Source organism: Schistocerca gregaria, chromosome 6, assembly GCF_023897955.1.
Source record: "Schistocerca gregaria isolate iqSchGreg1 chromosome 6, iqSchGreg1.2, whole genome shotgun sequence".
Classification (NCBI taxonomy): domain Eukaryota; kingdom Metazoa; phylum Arthropoda; class Insecta; order Orthoptera; family Acrididae; genus Schistocerca; species Schistocerca gregaria.
In genome coordinates, this window is record NC_064925.1 from 448863658 (window position 1) to 448882755 (window position 19098).

General features: G+C 43.4%; 1 protein-coding gene across 1 annotated transcript in view; it reads right to left on the reverse strand.

Annotated features, from left to right (window-relative positions):
* LOC126279094 (sodium-dependent noradrenaline transporter-like) overlaps positions 1 to 19098 on the reverse strand; it is a 393514-nt gene that overhangs the window by 166576 nt on the left and 207840 nt on the right. Inside the window, exon 4 of the mRNA XM_049979564.1 lies at positions 15347 to 15480. Coding sequence (XP_049835521.1) covers positions 15347 to 15480 — 134 coding nt within the window. The remainder of the gene's footprint in view (positions 1 to 15346; positions 15481 to 19098) is intronic.

Consider the following 19098-nt stretch of genomic DNA (forward strand, 5'->3'; position numbering starts at 1 on the left):
GCCAGTCACGATTACCTCCTTGTTTCCCTTCGGTATCTGTTCTCTTTTCCTTGTGTTTCCTTTCCTTTTTTAGTGTGTTTCTTCTCCTCTTGTTTTGCCTCTGTATGTGCGCATTTGGAACTGCGTCAGGCCTGTGTCTTTTAGCCGTTCTCCTTGATCGGCGTCCGTCTTCGTCCCTTCGCCGCTTGTGTTCCTGTTTCTATGCGTTTGGGCGCTGATGACCACGCTGTTTAGCGCCCGTAAACCTCAAACACACACACACAAGATGGGCTCTGAACAATGCAAACTGGGATGCTTTCCTCCCCCTCCCCCCCACTGTTGTTCTTAGCTCCTCACTGGATAGAGATATTGACATGGCTGTCCAGAGTGCAACAGCAGCCATTTTATCGCCAGCCAACTTAGTGATCCCTTATTCTCCCCCATTGGAAGACAGTACCTTAGTGGACCTTGGATGTCGCTGAGGCCATTAGAGATCGCTGATGGGCTCTCCAATGCCATAAGTGACATCCATCGACGGAGCACCTTATTGTCTTTAAATGGCTCTGTGCCTGGGTCGACCATGAAATAAAATAACGGAAGTAGCCATTGGGCCATGTATGTCCCCTTTGCAAGTTTGGGTGAAGAGCAGTCCCCTGCGGATGTACCTGGTATTTCCTTGAATGATGCTGTCTTCACTTATCCAGATACTTTCGCCAAACATTTTACTTCGCATTATGCTCGAGCCTCTGTGTCTGAGAACTATCAATCTGCCTTGCATGTCCTCAAACAGTACATGGAGAGAATGCACTTATGTTTGACTACACACCACCCAGAGTCCTATAATTCTCTGTAATATAGTGGGTTGTCAGCGTCATCACTTTACCATTTTCAACCACTTCTGGATGATGAAACTGGGTAAGCATTTGCTAAAGATGGACAGCTGTTGCATGATTAGTCTCACCAATGTTCTCTGCTAGTTGCTCAAACCTGTGCTGAGATGGTAGCTGTGTTGGCTCCTTGACTCAAGAGGCCTTATTGCTTCACCCCACTCTTTTTGCCAAGACTGCTCTACTGCCAATAATTTGGTTTGCCTAGAATGTGCCATCCAGACAGCTTTCGACCAGTATCAGAACCTTATTGCTGTCTTCTTCAACGTACAAAACGCTTATGACATCTCATGGCGACACCACATACTCGCTATCTTACATGAGTAGTGTCTCCATGGCTTGCTTCCGATTTGTCACGCCATACTTTCTCGGCTCAAGTTGTGGTCCCGTAGGACTCTGTATTGAGAGTCTCTCTCTTTCTAGTGGTCATCAGCGGTCTGGCAGCAGCTGTGGGTCTTCAGTATCATCCTTCTTGTATTGTGACGATTTCTACTTTTACTATTGGTCTTCTAATCTAGATGTCGCTGAATGCCAACTGCAGGGTGTCATTTACAAGGTGAAGTCGTGGGTTCTCACCCAAAGCTTCCAGGTCTCAGACCCCAGGACTCACGTTATGCACCCCTGTTGACGTCATACTGTTCATCCACAACCAGAATTTTACCTCAGCAACCAATTACTCAATGTGGTGGATACCTATCGTTTTTTGGGACTGCTCTTCGATGCCTGGTTGACGTGGCTTCCCATTTTCGCCAACGTAAGCACCAAATACACTTCGCTACCTCAGTAACTCCAGCTGGGGTGCACACCACACTACCCTTCTGCAGCTTTACAAAGCCCTGATCCTGTCCCATCTTGATTATGGGAGTCTAGTATATGGTTCAGCATCGTCATCAGCATTTCAGTCACTGTACTCAATATACCACTGTGGGGTCAGACTTGCATGAGCACCCTTTCGAACTACCCCTTTGAACAGCTTACTTACTCATGGAGGATGGGGTCCCTCCACCATGGATCAGGCACCAGCAATAGCAACCCAGTTATGCTATAAATGTTTGCAGATCCCCTAAGCATCTGGACTACCATGTCATTTCACCTAGTAAAGAGATCCACCTCCCACAACGAGGCACAGAACTGGGGTGACAACTGCAGTTCAAATACATTGTCTCTGCTTTGAAATCCAATTTTCCCCACTGTCACATCTTATCAGGCAGCAGTTTTGTACACCCCCATGGCATATACCCCAACATCAGATCTGTATCAATTTACCCTTTGGCTGAAAGATTCCATTGACCCCATGGTTTTTCACTTCCTGTTCCTGGCTGACCTAGATCCACTATTTGGTTCAGAAGTGGTATACACTGGTTGCTGGGCGAACTGGTTTAGTATATACACTTACAAGGTGCAGTGAATTGCTGCTGAATGGATGCAGTGTCTTCACTTCTAAATTGGTGGTCACCAAACAAGCCCTTAGGCATGCTCGTTCTTGTAGTGGTAAGAAGCTTCTACTCTGTAGTGACTCCCTGAGCAGCCTTCATGTTATACACTAGCACTACCCTTACCACCTATTAGTCACAACTATTCAGAATATTCTTTCTGACCTCCATCAAGATGGATGTTGGTCTTCATTGTTCGGACCTCTGGACACATTGGGATCTCAGGGAATGAATATGCTGACTAGTTGGCAAAGATGGCAAGCAGGAGGCCAATTTTAGAAATGGGGATCCCAGAACTGGACCTTCCGCCGACTCTACATCATCATTTGCTGGAAGGTCTGGATCTTGGAAAGGTCCACCCTGCGCTCTCCAAACGAAATGAGGCCAATAAAAAAAGACACACGATCATATGGCAGTCTTCCCTTCATGCAGGAAATCAACTGTCCTTTGTTGGCTATACATTGGATACACTTAGCAGATTTTTGGCTACATTCTTCGATCTAGGACATACTTTATAGCCGATGTGGTACCAGACTACCAGACTGACAATGACCTAAATCCTACTAGACTTCGATATCTTAAACTTACTGACATGCTACTACCTCTAGTGCTAGCCGGAAATGCCAAGGCAGCTGATCTGATTTGATATTTTCCATGCGAAGATGGTTTCTGTTCGTCCCTGTGAGGTGGCTCGCTTGATATCATTGACCACCTGAAGGGTTGGAGGGGTATTGTAGCTACACCTCCAGCCTTTCATAAATAAAACAACAAAGCATAAGTAGATCTCAACTAGAATCTCATGTTTTGGGATTTCTTTTGAAGTTATTTTTAACTTTTACGATATGTTGCAGAAGAAAAGCCCCCAGAGTACAAAACCGCTAACTATCCAGAAAAATGAAGTATATGTACTTAATATGTTTACATGCTAATATCTGAAACCTACTGCCAACGTCCTTCATCCTGGACATAACAAGATAGCTACTCTGTGTGTTTTTTACTTCTTTTGAAACTGCGATGTTTATTCGGAGTAAAACTTTGGAAAGTCCTACAATGGCTGATCTGAACGTAAAAATTAATCCACCGAGTAATGGGGAATATGAGGAGTGTGGGTGTAATTTTAGGTGAACATAGTACAACTCTTCAAGCGACACATGTTAACTTTCTGATGTTTTAATTCAGATTCTGCGCCCCATCAATCAGATACAGACGAGTAATGACATTTTGACAAACACGTTAAGTGGAACGAACAGTTGTGTGCTCGGCAAGAGTAATTCTGATAAAGAAGAAATTACTTCATCAAATGCAGCTTTGAAGGCGTCGCTCAGTGAGAAAGTTGACACTCTAGCAACTTAAGTGCAAAAGTGGAAAATTGAATTTGAAACTGTCTAAAATGACTTGCTAGAAGTAAGAGACATTTGAGAAATAGAGAAAGAACAAATAAATGCTTTTGTAACAATGGATAACTGATTATTTAGTTGTCACACGTAAAGAGATGTTGACAATATCGGAGCTTTTTTCTGTGAATATAAGAGAACATGTAGCTCTTCAACAGCCAGGCTCTGAAGCCAAATGGTCTGTTTGGTTCTAGGAGCCGCGGGGCATGGACGTGTCATTTATGTCCCTGGTGCGTAGTGCACACATGATGTGTATCCACTTGCTTTGGCCGTTCGAGCGTCCTATTTATAGTTCAAAATGGATAACTCTTACAGAAAATCGACACTGAAATTTAGTTTCAGGCGTGAATTGGCTCGGTCAGAATCTCTGGAAGCAGAAAGTTTTCTCTGAGATTAAGTAAAGATCCCAAATGATAAACTTGTTAGTAGGCACTTTTCCATCATAAGTGTGTAGTGTATGAAAAGCTTCTCAGTGACGCAATCTCCGACAGAAGCCTTCGAGAGATAAAAAACGGACTCAAATTCTACCACTCGGATGATAATGTGGATGCTGTGGACATCGTTTACGCCGGGTTGGGATTGCAGATGATCCAAATCTTTGAACTTCCTTTCGAAATGCCCGCAGACGAGGTGGTGTCTGTACTTTGTCCTTACAGGATGCATGGACATGTTGCGGAGAAATAGGTTCATTTCAGCATATAATGGGGTGTGTCTGGTCCGCATTACTTTCACTAAACATGTCCTATCCTGTATGAACATTAGAGGATGCAGAGTCATCATCATTTACGAGAGACAACTGAAGACGTGCTCAGAGTGCGGTAAATAAGGCCACATGTGGTCAGAATGTCTGCAGAGGAGGATATCACAGTTGCTACTTACAGACACAATCCCTCCCCCATTTCCGACATCCCTGCCTGTGACAGACGTGGCAGCACTGAAGTATTATGTCAGCACGCTGAGGCTCTGACAGCCCTTAGCGATACTCCACTGATGACTCAGGCACTGAAGAGGAACCATGGTAATGAAGCACCTCCCACTACCATCACAACCAATGGAAGCATAAATGTTGAACACCATGATAGTGCCCACAGCAGTGTTGGTGCCAGACCATTGGGACTCTTTGCTACCATCTGATATGAAAGCCCAATCATAAACGTCGATCGCTGAGGAAGTACAAGAGAAGGTGGAGGACATCATTTGGTGACCATGTAACACAGTTAAATACAGATGATGCTCCATATCGCCCAGAGATAATGCGCTAATAGAAGCCATGGAAACAACATGCAACCATTGCCCACTCAATGGAACGGACACTGTTGAACCCTTGTTAAATATGAGACAATCTGACGATGATTGCAAGGGTGGACAATGCTCCCCTGCCACTGCACCGCCAACGTCGACGACGAACCCCTTAGAGGTGTTAATGGCTGATACCTCCCTCTGCCCATCTCTGTGGGTGGACGATGACAATGAATATACAGTGGCTGAAGTTCAGCCAGTGCCCTAGGTCTCAGCAGTCCATGATTAATAAATTACTGGTGAAGTGGAAAAGATGCGTGAATTGACACTGAAGAAGATGTCGAATCATCACATCCATGTGCTGCAATGAGTGTCCCTGTACGTGCAAAACTTGCAGCAGGCCTGCTGGATTGGTTCCATCAATTTCAACACCATTGGTTCAAAGTGAAGCTTCAATGGCCTCGCAATATGCTATGACTGTCAGATGAGGACATTGTGCTTATGCCAGGAATTCATTTGGAAATCTATCCAGACATTAGTGTTACGCCTTGTACGTTACCCCTGCTGGTGATGCTGGCAATGGTATGGCCATACTGGCGTGAGTTGGCATAGAGGCTGACGAAGTGAGGTATTTGCCACTGGCCAGAGGAATGGTGACAATCACACAAGGTACACGGCTTGTGGATATATGTGCGCCCTTTGGCATGGACATGACCAGTCGCATTTCTATTCTGAGGAGATGAAGCCTCTCTTCCTTGGACTCTATGTCAACTACATCCAAGGTGGTGAGTTCAATAGCATGCTTCATCCAAAAGATCAGTCGCCCAGTTGCACCATGTACCTGAAATTCGTCTGCTGGTGCAAGAACTATGTCTTCTAGAGAACTGGGAAAGGGTGCATGGCAACTGCCCAGAGGCAGTCACTCTGCGAATCGCCTCAATCGCATTTGTGTCTCCCCAATCTGACGGCAGTGACGATTCACGCAGAAAGACAGCCGTTAGCCTTTTCCGATCGTAGCGTATCTCTCTCCATCGTGACAAGGTATGGAGGAGTCGTGGCTGCTGGAAAATGAGGGTGGAAAATGAAAATGTCGTCGACTTATAGAGGACATATGGATTGCCTGCAAAGATCGACAGCTGAGATACGCCTCCACGTTGAAACAGTGACTTGAATGCTCTAAATTGGCACTACAGCGTTCAGTGATCGAATATGAAAGAGAATAACCGTGCCTCTGATATCGCCACATGACAGAATATTACAGTACACTGCTCAAAAACTCATGGTAAGCCCACCATCTCCTGACCGATAGAAAGAGATTCGTCGCATCAAGGTGAAGATCATCTCACATATGTGGCATTGTCTCGAAGGCGTCGTGGTGGGAGCATACTGTCAAGATTGGGTCAACAGTGACCCTCTGTCTATGCACCATATTCTTCTCGAATGGCAACAGCAATGACGAATGATGATTCACGTTCTTGACATGCCAGATGGTCACCGTTTGACTACATAGGCACACATTGCGAATGCATTCGTTGACCACTACTGCCGATTTTAACATGATAGCAAAGTTATGGTACAGCTTTTGCTAAAGTGTCACAGTCGACATCAGGTACTCTCGATGGCCTGGCAGCAGAATAGCTTATGATGCCAATTACTCTCAAAGATGTAGAGGAAGCCATATGAAAGAGTGCAAGCAACAAATCTCCTGGTTCCAACAGTGTGCCCTTGGAATTCTGCCAGCCTGTTCAAGGTCTGATGATTCCTATATAGTCGTCAATGTATCCGGAATGGATGACACATAGTGTCCCACTGCCTCTGTCCTTTGTTGAAGGCCACGTTATCCAGATCCTCAAACTAAGGGGAGGTAGAGGGACTGAGCATAGCATCTGCTGACCTTGCTCAACAGCGACTTTAAGATCTTCACAAGGCCTCTGGCAGCGCACCTTAAGAGCCTTTTGCCCCAATGTACATGGAAGGAGCTAATAATATGCAGACGGCGCTCAGTGACTATCAGGACGTGCTAGCCCTCGCAGAAGCTTGTTGCTTCGAGTTGCCCTGATCACAGTGGACTTTGACCATGCTTTTGACAGAGTGGGCCATGATTTCCTTCTGGCGGTGATGGCCCGTGTGGATTTCCCCCCAGCTTACGACCTCTCCATGTTGGATCATCCAAAGTGTTTGTTAATGGATGGTGGGCTCCCACATGCTGTTTGCTTGACGCAGCGTACTGTAAGCAGCAGAATACATGCACATAATCGTACTTTGGCTTACCCCATGTTGGCAGGCCACTTTTCTCCAGGTTGTACTACGATTCGTCTCAATATTCTGCAGAACCTGGCCCTGCAGACCTGGTGTACGTACAGTCTGCCTCCTCCCTGCCCATTCGTCTGTCTGAAACGACCCATGATCACACAAATATTGTGTGATGTGGGTGATGTCTGTAAGGGTACTTGTTTTGGTATAGCGGTGCTACCTCTCGACCGTTTCCATCCTCTTGGCTGTACACAAATTCCATCTCGGTTTGTTCCGACACGAATACGGCACTATTTTGCCGTTTAACAGATGTGTCAAACACACAGCCTGCAACACACAAGGAATACACGGCATGTGGTCAGAGGAACTTTCATTCGTCAGCGCTATCTACCGTGGCAGCCAAGCGTTTCCGGACACATGTTCGTAGGACCTTTTCTCTTCCATTTCGAGTCAGGAATTTGTCTTTGCAGTTTGTCGGTTTTATTAAAGTTCAACCTGTACATATAAACGAAAAAAAACATTGCTATGGTAAAACATCTCTGCGACATGATTATTTAACTTTGATTTTCTTCTTGTCACTTATAGCCTGTATAATGTGTAGTAGATTGTTATAGAAGAGTATTGAGAAAATGCTAGGCGTTGCTACTTTCATTGTGGAGAGGTCTGGGTGCGTTTCCTGGTACCTCTTTAGATATTTGTCTATGACAGGGAGGTCTGGTACGGGATGCACTCAGCCCTTACGAGGCCAAATGAGGAGCTGCTACAATAGAGGAGCAGCGATATCATCAGGCTGGCGATAATGGCTGGAGGATCACACGTCCCACGATCGTAGAACGGCCTTTACTTTGATTAATAACGTTCGTTCTGCTCATGGGGTTTCGCCTGTTTGTAAATAAAACAGTGAAGTATATCTGACTATCAGTATTTACAGAAAGAGGGCAACACAGTGGAAAGCTCGCTCCCTACAATAAATGCTGTCGAAAGCTAACGGGACACTCTAAAGTGTAGGTCTGTGGTCTGAAACCGCCACCATGGACTCTATGGACTCTCCTTTTATTTCATCAGTCTTCTGACTGGTTTGATGTTTGATTCAGCCCACCGAGAATTCCTCTCCTGTGCTAACCTCTTCATCTCAGAGTTGCTGAATGTATTCCAATCTCTGCCTTCCTCTACGGTTTTTACCCTCTGCAACTCCCTCTAGTACCATGGAAGTTATTTCTCAATGTCTTAACAGATTTGCTACCGTTTTTCCCTTTTTCTTGTCAGTGTTTTCCATATATTCCTTTCCTCGACGATTCTGAGGAGAACATCCTTATGCCTTACCTTAGCAGTCCAAATAATTTTCAACATTCTTCTGTTGTACCATATCTCAAAAACTTCGATCTTCTTCTCTTCTGCTTTTTCCACAGTCCATGTTTCACTATCATACAATGCTGTGCGCCAAACGTACTTTCTCAAGAATTTGTTTCTCAAATTAAGGCTTACGTTTGATCCTAGTAGATTATCGCCCTTTCTGCCAGTGCTAGTCTGCTTTTGATGTCCTCCTTGCAATGTCCGTCATTGGTTATTTTGCTGCATATGTAGTAGAATTCCTTACGTTCATCTAGTTCGTGATCACCAATCCTGATGCTCAGTTTCTCGCTGTCCTCATCTGTGCTGCCTCTCCTTACTTCCGTCTGTTCTCGATTTACCCTCAGTCTACATTCTGTACTCGTTAGATGGTTCATTCCACTCAGCAGATCCTGTAATTCGTCTTCACTTTCACTGAGGGTAGCAATGTCATCAGAGAATCTTATCATTGATATCGTTTCGCCTTGAATTTTAGTTCCACTCTTGAAGTTGTCTTTTATTTCCGTCATTGTTTCTTCCATGTTAAATTGAACAAAAGGGGCTAAAAATTACATCCCTGTCTCAAACCCTTTTGAATCCAAGCACTTCGTTCTTTGCCTTCCATTGTTATTGTTTCCTCTTGGCTCTCGTGCATACTGTATATATACTGTATTTTACCCTCCTTTCCCTATAGCTTCAGCCTTTTTTTCTCAGAATTTCGAACATCTTGCACTATTTGACACTGTCGAATTTCAGGAAGAGTCTAAGCCACGCATTGAGACATTTATCCCATTGTGAGACGAGACGATCAGTTCCTGTTTCGTCTTAACGTGGTTGGCTGCTATCTGATCCAAAACCACACACAGCCTCGCATATCAACGCCAACACGTCTTTTTTCACAACGCCAACAATGTGAAAATCGCTCAGTAAACGATGTGGCCCGTACGAAGGACATTTCAATGTTTCCCAACCAAGTCACTGAAGCATATTATTCGTTCGATTGGCAGTGTGGGGGGAGGCATTATCGTGCAACTTCGAATGCAGTGGCCTTCTGCTGGTCGTGTTCGTCGAGCATAGAACCGCATCCAATGCGCAGAGCCATGAAGCCACTTTGTTGAAACTGTGATATGCCATACAATCAAACCACCCAGGAATGCTGTAGGACAGATTCATCCTTTTGCACGATAACGTGCACCTCCACATTACAAATGGGATGAAGGCAATGCTTCAGCAATGTGTTGGGGAACACTGCAACATCTTCTGTACAGCTTGGATCTTTCACCATGTGCTTTTTATATCGTTGGTGGCTGGCATAAGCTGTGTTGCCAGCACACCAGGCGGCAAAGAGGTTACGAGAAGATCGATAGTAATCGCAAACAAAGCACCTATCAGGAAAGAGGCCAAGAACAGACTCGCAGGCAACCTGCCGCCAACTCCCTCTCGGCTGCCTGTATTAAGATTGCCGCCGTGGACCAGAGACCCAGTCATTCATCCAGTGAGTCAACGAGTTGTGTCATCAGTCGCAGCTCAGTGGGAGTCGCAGTTAGTTCAGCCTCTAGCTCAGAGACAGACAGCGCCTAGCGACCAGAGTAGTGTACATAGCGGGACTTGTACTTCACCAGCAGTGAGGCTAACGTACACTGTTACTGAAGAGCTTGTACCACAACACCTGAACTATGTTTAGTTAAGTAACTCTCTGTTCTTATGAATTAAGAACCCTGTTAATATATGCGTGCAGTTCTGTTATAGGAAGAATATACCAGTCACCAAACAACATCCTCTCCTTGCTTCCCACGGTACAAGCCGACAGTAAGAGCGAGACGACACACAAAACTGACGACGAGGATGGTACTCGAACACACACGTGCAAGGAACGGCTCAAAAATTGCAACGACGGGCTTCGTTGCTTTCGCAGTATCAGTACAAAATTGTGTACACGCCAATGGAAAAGCGTGGCAATACAGACGCCCTATCTCGCCTTCCGATTGGTCCAGACTCTGATTGTGATGCATCTGCCGCATCAGATGGCTTTGAGCACTATGAGACTTAACTTCTGAGGTCATCAGTCCCCTATAGCTTAGAACTACTTAAACCTAACTAACCTAAGGAGGTCACACACATCCATGCCCAAGGCAGGATTCGAACCTGCGACCGTAGCGGTCGCGCAGTTCCAGACTGTAGCGCCTAGAAACGCTCGGCCACCCTGGCGGGCGCCGCATCTTGTTGCCAAATCGATGCGCTGGACTGTGAATTGCTGGAATCTTTTACACTACAGAAAAATTGCACAGGCCATGGAAGCAGACCTGGATCTCAAGATTTTGTTGCTTTATATTTGCACGTTAGCATTCGCTGAAAATTTGAGGGTCATCTTCTTCAAAGAAGCTTTTTTATACAGGGAATATCCTCCTTTGTGGCGGTGGCACCTAGGCAGGATGGGAAGCTACAGAGGAACGAAACCATTGTCCGCGTATCAAGAGGTATAACTTGCCCACTGCCTTTCTCAGTAATTGGCAGTAACAGACGTCGGACTCTTACTGAGAACAAGTCATTCAAAGATCATACAAACTCCGCGACTTGGCCAGGATGTCCCATTGTCCTTTACGGACATCAGCGCTGTAGTTGCATGGCGCCCTCGGAAGACATCAACGGTTACAGAATTCGGCTCCAGGCACTAGCCGACTAGAGTCTCGTTGCAAAAAAAAAAAAAAAAAAAAAAAAGTTCATTTGTGTGGGAATTCTTAAGGGACCAAACTGCTGGGGTTACACACCCATGCCCGAGGGAGGACTCGAAACTCTGGCGGGAGGGGCCACGCAATCCACGACATTGCTCCTAGGCTGCGAGACCACGCCGCTTGCAGTCTCTATGCAGATTTGCTGTTTATTACCTTCGAACAGAGAGGCGTAATGCAGATCATGATAAGCTGACACCGTTTTTAAGAGGCGAGAGGAACTGATTCTGGCAGGACTATTAGCAGCCTGTTGGATGCTCCAAGTCAACTGCGTCATGTGGTAGAAAGATCTCCCTATCTCTCTGGCTTATCATGAAAGCTTCATCCCGAAACTATCTGCACTATGGAGGTTAAATTTTGCTTCTAGAATAACTGCACTTCCTTCGCCACATCATAAGCACTGCTTGTCTAGGAATTTACTTACAAAGCCTGTTTCCCTTAAAGTGTCATTGTTTGGCTTGTAACTGTCTGAAGTGAATACTTGGCTGAAACTACATATATGAGAAGTTTGTCAATGTGTAAGTTCTTCTACTTCTTCTTTTTCTCCTTCTTCTTCTTCTACCTTTCACAAATTAGGTCTATCGACGTGGTCTGGCCTCAGTTCCATGTTTTAACTGCCCGTATTATGTTCCTCATTCCTTTGGGTTTGTAAATGATGGCCGTCTTTGGAATCCTTGTTTTTTCCATTTGTTCCATATCTTTCTTCCAGATTTGTTTATATTCTTCTATTTTGTGATTTACTGTAAGAATACTTAGTTCTTGTCTTTTGTTTTCATTAGGAATTATGTCCAATTTAGGGCAACCTTCGACTGCTAGAAAAAATTTCATTTCAGCCGCCTGAACATGGCTAGAATCTTTTCTCTTTATAACTCAGGTTTCATTGCCATGCAGTAGATCAGATATTGTTGTCACCTTACAGCATTTCATGTTTGTGTCTCTTCTCGCATTTTTTAATGTTCTGCTTATACTCCGATACCTCTTTAATTGATATCTACATCTTTTGTTAAAAGTAATAAAGTTCCATGGGTAACTAAAATGCTGAACTTGTTCCGGAATCTGATCTTTAGATACATGTTTCTTCGTATTGGGTATTTCTCGTGGAATGCGACTACCTTAGTTTTATTTACTGTTATCTTAAAATTATAATACTCTCCAATTAAGTTTAAAAGGTAGACTGCCTTTTGCAGTTAGTCTTCAGAATTTGGCGAGATTACAAGACCGTCTGCGTATTATAGTACATTAAAATATTTATTCTTGTTTATGTGGATCCGTTCTGGCACGGTTGTTTTCATTTTCGGATGCCATCGTCTACATAAATAATAAAATAGTAGACCTTAAAGAATACCCTTATCTCACAAGTTCTTTAATCAAAACCTTTTCCGCTGTGAAATTGGGGACGTCAAGTAAAATATAAATTCCATTATAAAGATTCTTGATGCAGTTTATTAAGTGATTTGGATATCCACGTTCTGCCGTACTTTCACACAGGTTCTCTCTCTCCACCTTGTCAAACGCTTCTTCAAAATCTATGAAAGCAAGATAGATTAATAAATTGAATTCTTTTCTTTTTTATATTGTTTGTCGCACAGTAAATATATTATCGCCATATGACCTACCTATAAATATATTTTGTAGGACGCGTCTAACGTACTGATATGTATATAATTTAAAATATTGCCGCGATCTCCTATTTTGTACAGTGACAACATTTTTGCTGTAAGACCATCTTCTAAAATTTTTAGTGTTTAGCCTACAGGTATTGCTACAGCCGACATAATCGTTTTGAGAGATTCAGTAAATGAACTGATATTTAAAATGGTTCTCAATTATTGCTCCGTCTCAGATTAACAATGTTAATTAGATTAGTTGTTTTGGTCCCTCTGGATGGGCTTCAGATCTAAGTTGTTGCGTCAGCAACCCGTCTTGTCTACTGAGAAGCAGATATCAGAGCAATGAGAGAGGTATAGAAACACTTAATTTTATTAAAAATCTGCAACTGAAACGGAAGCATAAATGAGAATTAGCTTAAAATAATCCACCATGTTTAATCAATTCTATATTTATCCCATCAGATCCTGTGCGTTTCTTACATTTTTATTTTTTCATTACATCTGCCTTTTCTTGTAAGTTTAATATAATCAGTTATTTTTTCATAGTCACTGCTTGCCTTTGGGTTGTACCGCAGGTTCTTGTAACATTCGATCTATTTTTCATACACATCATATCTATCTCTGCTATAAATTCATTTCAACTATCTTGTTTCTTATTAGTGGTTTTACTTTGTTATCGGTCCGTATTTTTCGCTTGTTTGGTCAGAGGGAGGTAGCAAAAACACTCCTAGACTTTTTTTTTTAATTGTATTTTCTGCTCCTTCATTCTAAATTCTGAGCCTCTTTTTCCTTTGTCATTTAGGCTGATTTCGCATTGTTTCACCTGCTGCTTTATGTACATAATATTTTATGTTTTACCATTCTAAATTCATATCATTTGAGTAGGTGCGTTTATTCAATAATTTTATTACTAGAGAACTGACGCTGCAGGATCTTTTATTTTAAAACTGGTTGGATTTTTTGTCTATAACCGGTGAGCCCTTGTGCCTCTTTAGTGGTTAGTAACTCCGTTTTGGCCATAACCAAAAATGGTCGCTCGAAATGCTGTATTCTTGGAAAACATTAATATCTTCCTGTGAGAAAGCACACTTTTCATTGGCTTCAACACAATCTCTAATTGATATAGTTCCCCTGTTAGCCCACGTGTACTTATGAATATCTTTGTTTCAGAATAACTTATTAGTTCCTTTGATGTTATTGTAAATACAGGAACTTCTTGTATGATAACGTGTATTATTTGCCTTTACAGTATTTTCTCCGTATCTTCACGTCACGTCTTTAATAGCTATATTGCCCATACTGACATTCCAGTCTCCACATACGTACCTCAAGCCCCTTTCATTTATTCAATCATGTACAACTGGAGCTTTTCGTAATGATCTTCTTGAAAGTTCTTGGGTTTAATTTATGATTATTATAATGGTAACATTTCTGTTTGTGTGTTGTAGGCCACGTCCATTTTGACAGTTTTTTAATTGAGCAGTTACGAATCTCGTACGAGGGGCGTTCAATAAGTAATGCAATACTTTTTTTCTCGGACAGTTTCGACTGAAAAATGCGAGATTTGTTGTGGGACATTACGGAATAATCCCGCTTCAGCCCCTATAGTTTCATGAACTTCCGATGTTGGCCGCGCTATAAATAGCCTTCGAAGTGGCATCTGTAAAGGATGTGCCTTCCAAGGAGAGAGCTGACATTGAGTTTCTTTTGGCGAAAACCAGAGCATCAGAGATATTCATAAAGTTTGCCGAATGTGCACAGAGACCTGCAAGTGAACAAAAACGTGGTGAATCGTTGGGCGATGCATTTGTCATCATCGCAACAAGACCGCACACAGGTGTGACTCCTGCAGTGCTGGAACGTGCGGACACTCTCATTCAAATTGATCTACGGACCACAATCAAACGTCTGGCTGCTGAACTGGACATCACTGTTGGTGTGCTGACACACTCGTCCACCAGTTGGTGTACTCAATGGTGAATGCGTGGTGTGCTCCTTGCTGTCCAACGGAAGACCATAAAGAGAATCCATTTGACCCAATGAAAGATGCACTCTGCAGGACATAGTATGTGGATGGTGGGGTGGCTATTGATGCAACAAGACGTTGGTTCGGACGTCAACCGGTAGTGTAGTACCATGCAGTCATACAGGCCCTCCCAGTAAGGTGAGGTATTGCAACTGCACTGAACGGAGATTCTGCTGAAAAATAAAGTTTGTTAGCCAAAAGATGGGAAATAATATGGTGTATTGGAATCCTGAATAAAACCAACCTGCTTTCAAAAAAAATGTGCTGCATTACTTATTGAACATCACTGTACAAATAGGAACGAATTCGATTGCTTTACACAGTCAGTAGCGAGACTGGAAACCATACTTAATTCTCCCGTGGGTACTGCACCATGCGAGGACATTCCCCTGCCCTTACTTAAACGGAGTGACTCTCTGCCAAGGAAAAAGCTATCAAACAGATACACTGTGAGACGAGGAGCTTACCTGAGGACTTGACGCCCTTGAAGAGCGAGAGGTAGAGCATGGTGTAGACGAGCAGCAGGCACAGCACCAGCTGCCACTTGGGGTAGCCCATGGCGTGCAGCCCGTCACTCCACTGCATCTCCAGGACCGCGCGGCTGAGGGCAGACAACAGACACAGGAACACCTGCTTAACTCCTGCCAACGCACTGTCATGTCCACGCAAAGACATGCCATTTTAGGTAAAACTCTGGTACGTTATCTGACCAAAAGTGACCGGATACCCCTACGTAATTCGGAATTGACCTCTAGATGTCATGACAGTTTGGAGACGATGAACCTTGTCATAAAGAAGTAACTATGAGGCAATGGCTTGTGGACAATAATGTTCCTCCTCAGAGTGCCGACCTGAACATAAGGTACACAATTCAGAACGTTAACTTCGCTTCAGGCTCCAGCGACCAAAATCACTACCTTCTCAGTTTTCAGCTGTTCAGCTACTGTTCACTAGTTAATTATACGTTCCATACGTCATGGAAACGAATCTTTTGTCGAACAGATGTGGCACGAGGAAGTTTACAGAATACGCTATGTGATCAAAAGTATCTGGACACCCTTCCCCCCAAACTAGGAGCATTGTGCTGCCACCTACTGCCAGGTACTCAATATCAGCGACCTCAGTAATCATTAGACATCGTGAGAGAGCAGAATGGGGCGCTCCGCGAAGCTCATGGACTTCGAACGTGGTCAGGTGATTGGGTGTCACTCGTGTCATGCGTCTGTACGTGAGATTTCCACACTCCTAAACATCCCTATGTCCACTGTTTCCGATGTGATAGTGAAGTGGAAACGTGAGGCGACACATACAACACAAAAGCGTACAGCCAGACCTCGTCTACTGACTTGACAGAGACCGCCGACAGTTGAAGAGTGTCGAAATGTGTAATAGGCAGACATCTATCCAGACCATCACACAGGAATCCCAAACTTCATCAGGATCCACTGCAAGTACTACGACAGTTAGGTGGGAAGTGAGAAAACTTGGATTTGATGGTCGAGTGGCTGCACACATCACGTTGGTAAATGCCAAACGACGCCTCGCTTGCTGTAAAGAGCGTAAACATTGGACGATTGAACAGTGGAAAAACGTTGTGTGGAGTGACGAATCATGGTTCACAATGTGGCGACCCGATAGCACGGTGTGGGTATGGCGAATGCCCGGTGAACGTCATCTGCGAGCGTGTGTAGTGCCAACAGTAAAATTCGGAGGCGGTGGTGTTATGGTGCGGTCGTGTTATTCATGGAGGGGGCTTGCACCCCTTGTTCTTTTGCGAGGCACTATCACAGCACAGACCTACATTGATGTTTTAAGCACCTTTTTACTTCCCACAATTTAAGAGCAATTCAGGGATGGTGTTTGCATCTTTCAACACAATGGAGCACCTGTTCATAATGCACGGCCCTGTAATGGACTGACCTGGACAGGTTCCTGACCTGAACCCTATAGAACACATCTTGGGATGTTTTGGAACGCCGACTTGGCGCCAGACCTCACCGACCGACATCGATTCCTCTCCTCAGTGCAGCACTCCGTGAAGAATGGTCTGTCATTCCCTAAGAAATCTTCCAGCACCTGATTGAACGTACGCCTACGAGAGTGGAAGCTGTCATCAAGGCTAAGGGTGGGCCAACACCATACTGAATTCGAGCATTACCGATGGAGGGCACCACGAACTTGTAAGTCATTTGCAGCCAGGTATCTGGATACTTTTGATCAGACAGTGTATATAGAAATTCGTCAATGAAACAGAAGAAGTTATCCAGGAGAAAAGAATTTAAATTAGATTTAAACCTTGCTTTGCTACCTGTCAGACACTCAATGTTGTTGGGAAAAATGTCAAAATTTTTGATGCTGCATACTGATCTCCTCTCTGAGCCACTGACAGCTTTAACAAGGGGTAATAAGGGTCATTTTCCGTCGAGTGCTGTAGGTATGTACATCACTGTTCTTCTTAAATTGTGTTGAATTGTGTATGACGAATTTCATTAGCGAGAATATGTTTTGTGATGGCGCGGTGAAAATGCCTAACCCCGTGAAACGGTATCCACATGAAGTCCGTGGGTGAACACGATGTATTATTCTTACTGCTCGTTTTTGCGCAATCAATATTTTATTTCTAAGCGATGACTTCCCCCAGAAATTATTTCGTACGTCATTACTGAGTGGAAATATGTAGAATAAATATCTCGGGAGGTTGATACGTTAGTTTCCAAGATTAGCAATTATTCGAGGAGCAAACGTAATTGAACTTAATTATTTAAGAAGCTCAGTACTACACTTCTATCATTTCAAGATTGCATCAATATGTACACCCAAAATTGGATGCATTCTACCCTACTTACTGAGTCATGCTATTGTGCTACATCAGTTGATGGTATTACACTGTTTGTTGTAAAAAATTGAAAGTATTGTTTTTTTTATTTTAGGGAGAGCCCATTTTCAGAGAACCACTTAATAATTGTTCAGGAATTTTCATTTACTAACTCTCCTGTTCCTTTCTCTCTGATGGGCTTTATTATAACACCAGTGTCGTCTTAAGAAATACATATATTGCTTGTCCAATGTTGTGCAGAATATCATCTGCATTTATAACGAATAGCAGTGGATCCAAAATTGAACTCTATGGGACTCCCTTTGCGTTTTTTACCTTGGTCACTAAAATTTGCTACCTTTCTAACATTGTCTGAATTTTTCAGGACAACATTCTGATTCCTTTTTGTCAAGTATGATTCGAACCAGTTGTGTGACAATCCACCATTTCCACAAAACTTGAGTTTTTCTAAGCGAGTGTCATGATCGAAGGGCTACCATCCCTCAACAGGAATTCAGACACCTCACTGAAAGTGTCCCCAATAGAGATAAAGCCATCATAAAGCTGAAGGTTGGACATAACCCATATTAATATCCACTAATAAGTGTAGAGATACTTTTGATCAGTGTAAGCGCAATCCAAATTTTGTCTGTATTCTAGTAAGACCACCACAGCTTCACAAAAGCAGCAGTTACCAGGTTGCAGAAGCTGCAGCACTGTAGACAGCAACGTGGTATTATTTTATCAGTGCACACAAGTTATTTTCGTGTGGTCTTTTACGAACACCTGAGTTAGTGACACATTGTGCTTACATGTAACAAACCCCAGAGCTCTGATGAGAACGTGCCAGAGTGTCCACTAGATTTATAAAATTATACTAACCTGTGTTGACCTATGACCACATTAGACCTGTGGGCAACTCATTAAGAATGATAACAGCAGGATTTAATGCGTTTATGAGCGTGTCGACTAAATTCGAGATGTGTTAAGTAGGAATGAGATTAGACAATCTCGGTGCCAAGCAAGTTCTGCCTTGTTTCTGGTGCTATTATGTGTTTTGGAACCGGTGGGATAATTCTTTGTGTAGCTGAATGCACAAACCTAGATATATTAAGGGGATCGGAAAATTATGCACTTTTTAACAGCAAATTCAACCTGCTAAACTGTTAATGAGATTTTATTTTTAACAAATATGGCAATCACCCTCGTTTGCCACAAACTTTTGCCACCTAGTGTGCAAATTTTCAATGGCGGATAGTTAAAAATAGAGATGTCATTTTGAGATAACCATATTTTAAAATTTTTTGACGCTCAGTAAATGTTCTTGAATGGTCGACCAAGCTTGGTTAGAAGTGATTGACAGATCCCGAGTGTGTAAATTTTCAATGCTGTATCGATAAAAAT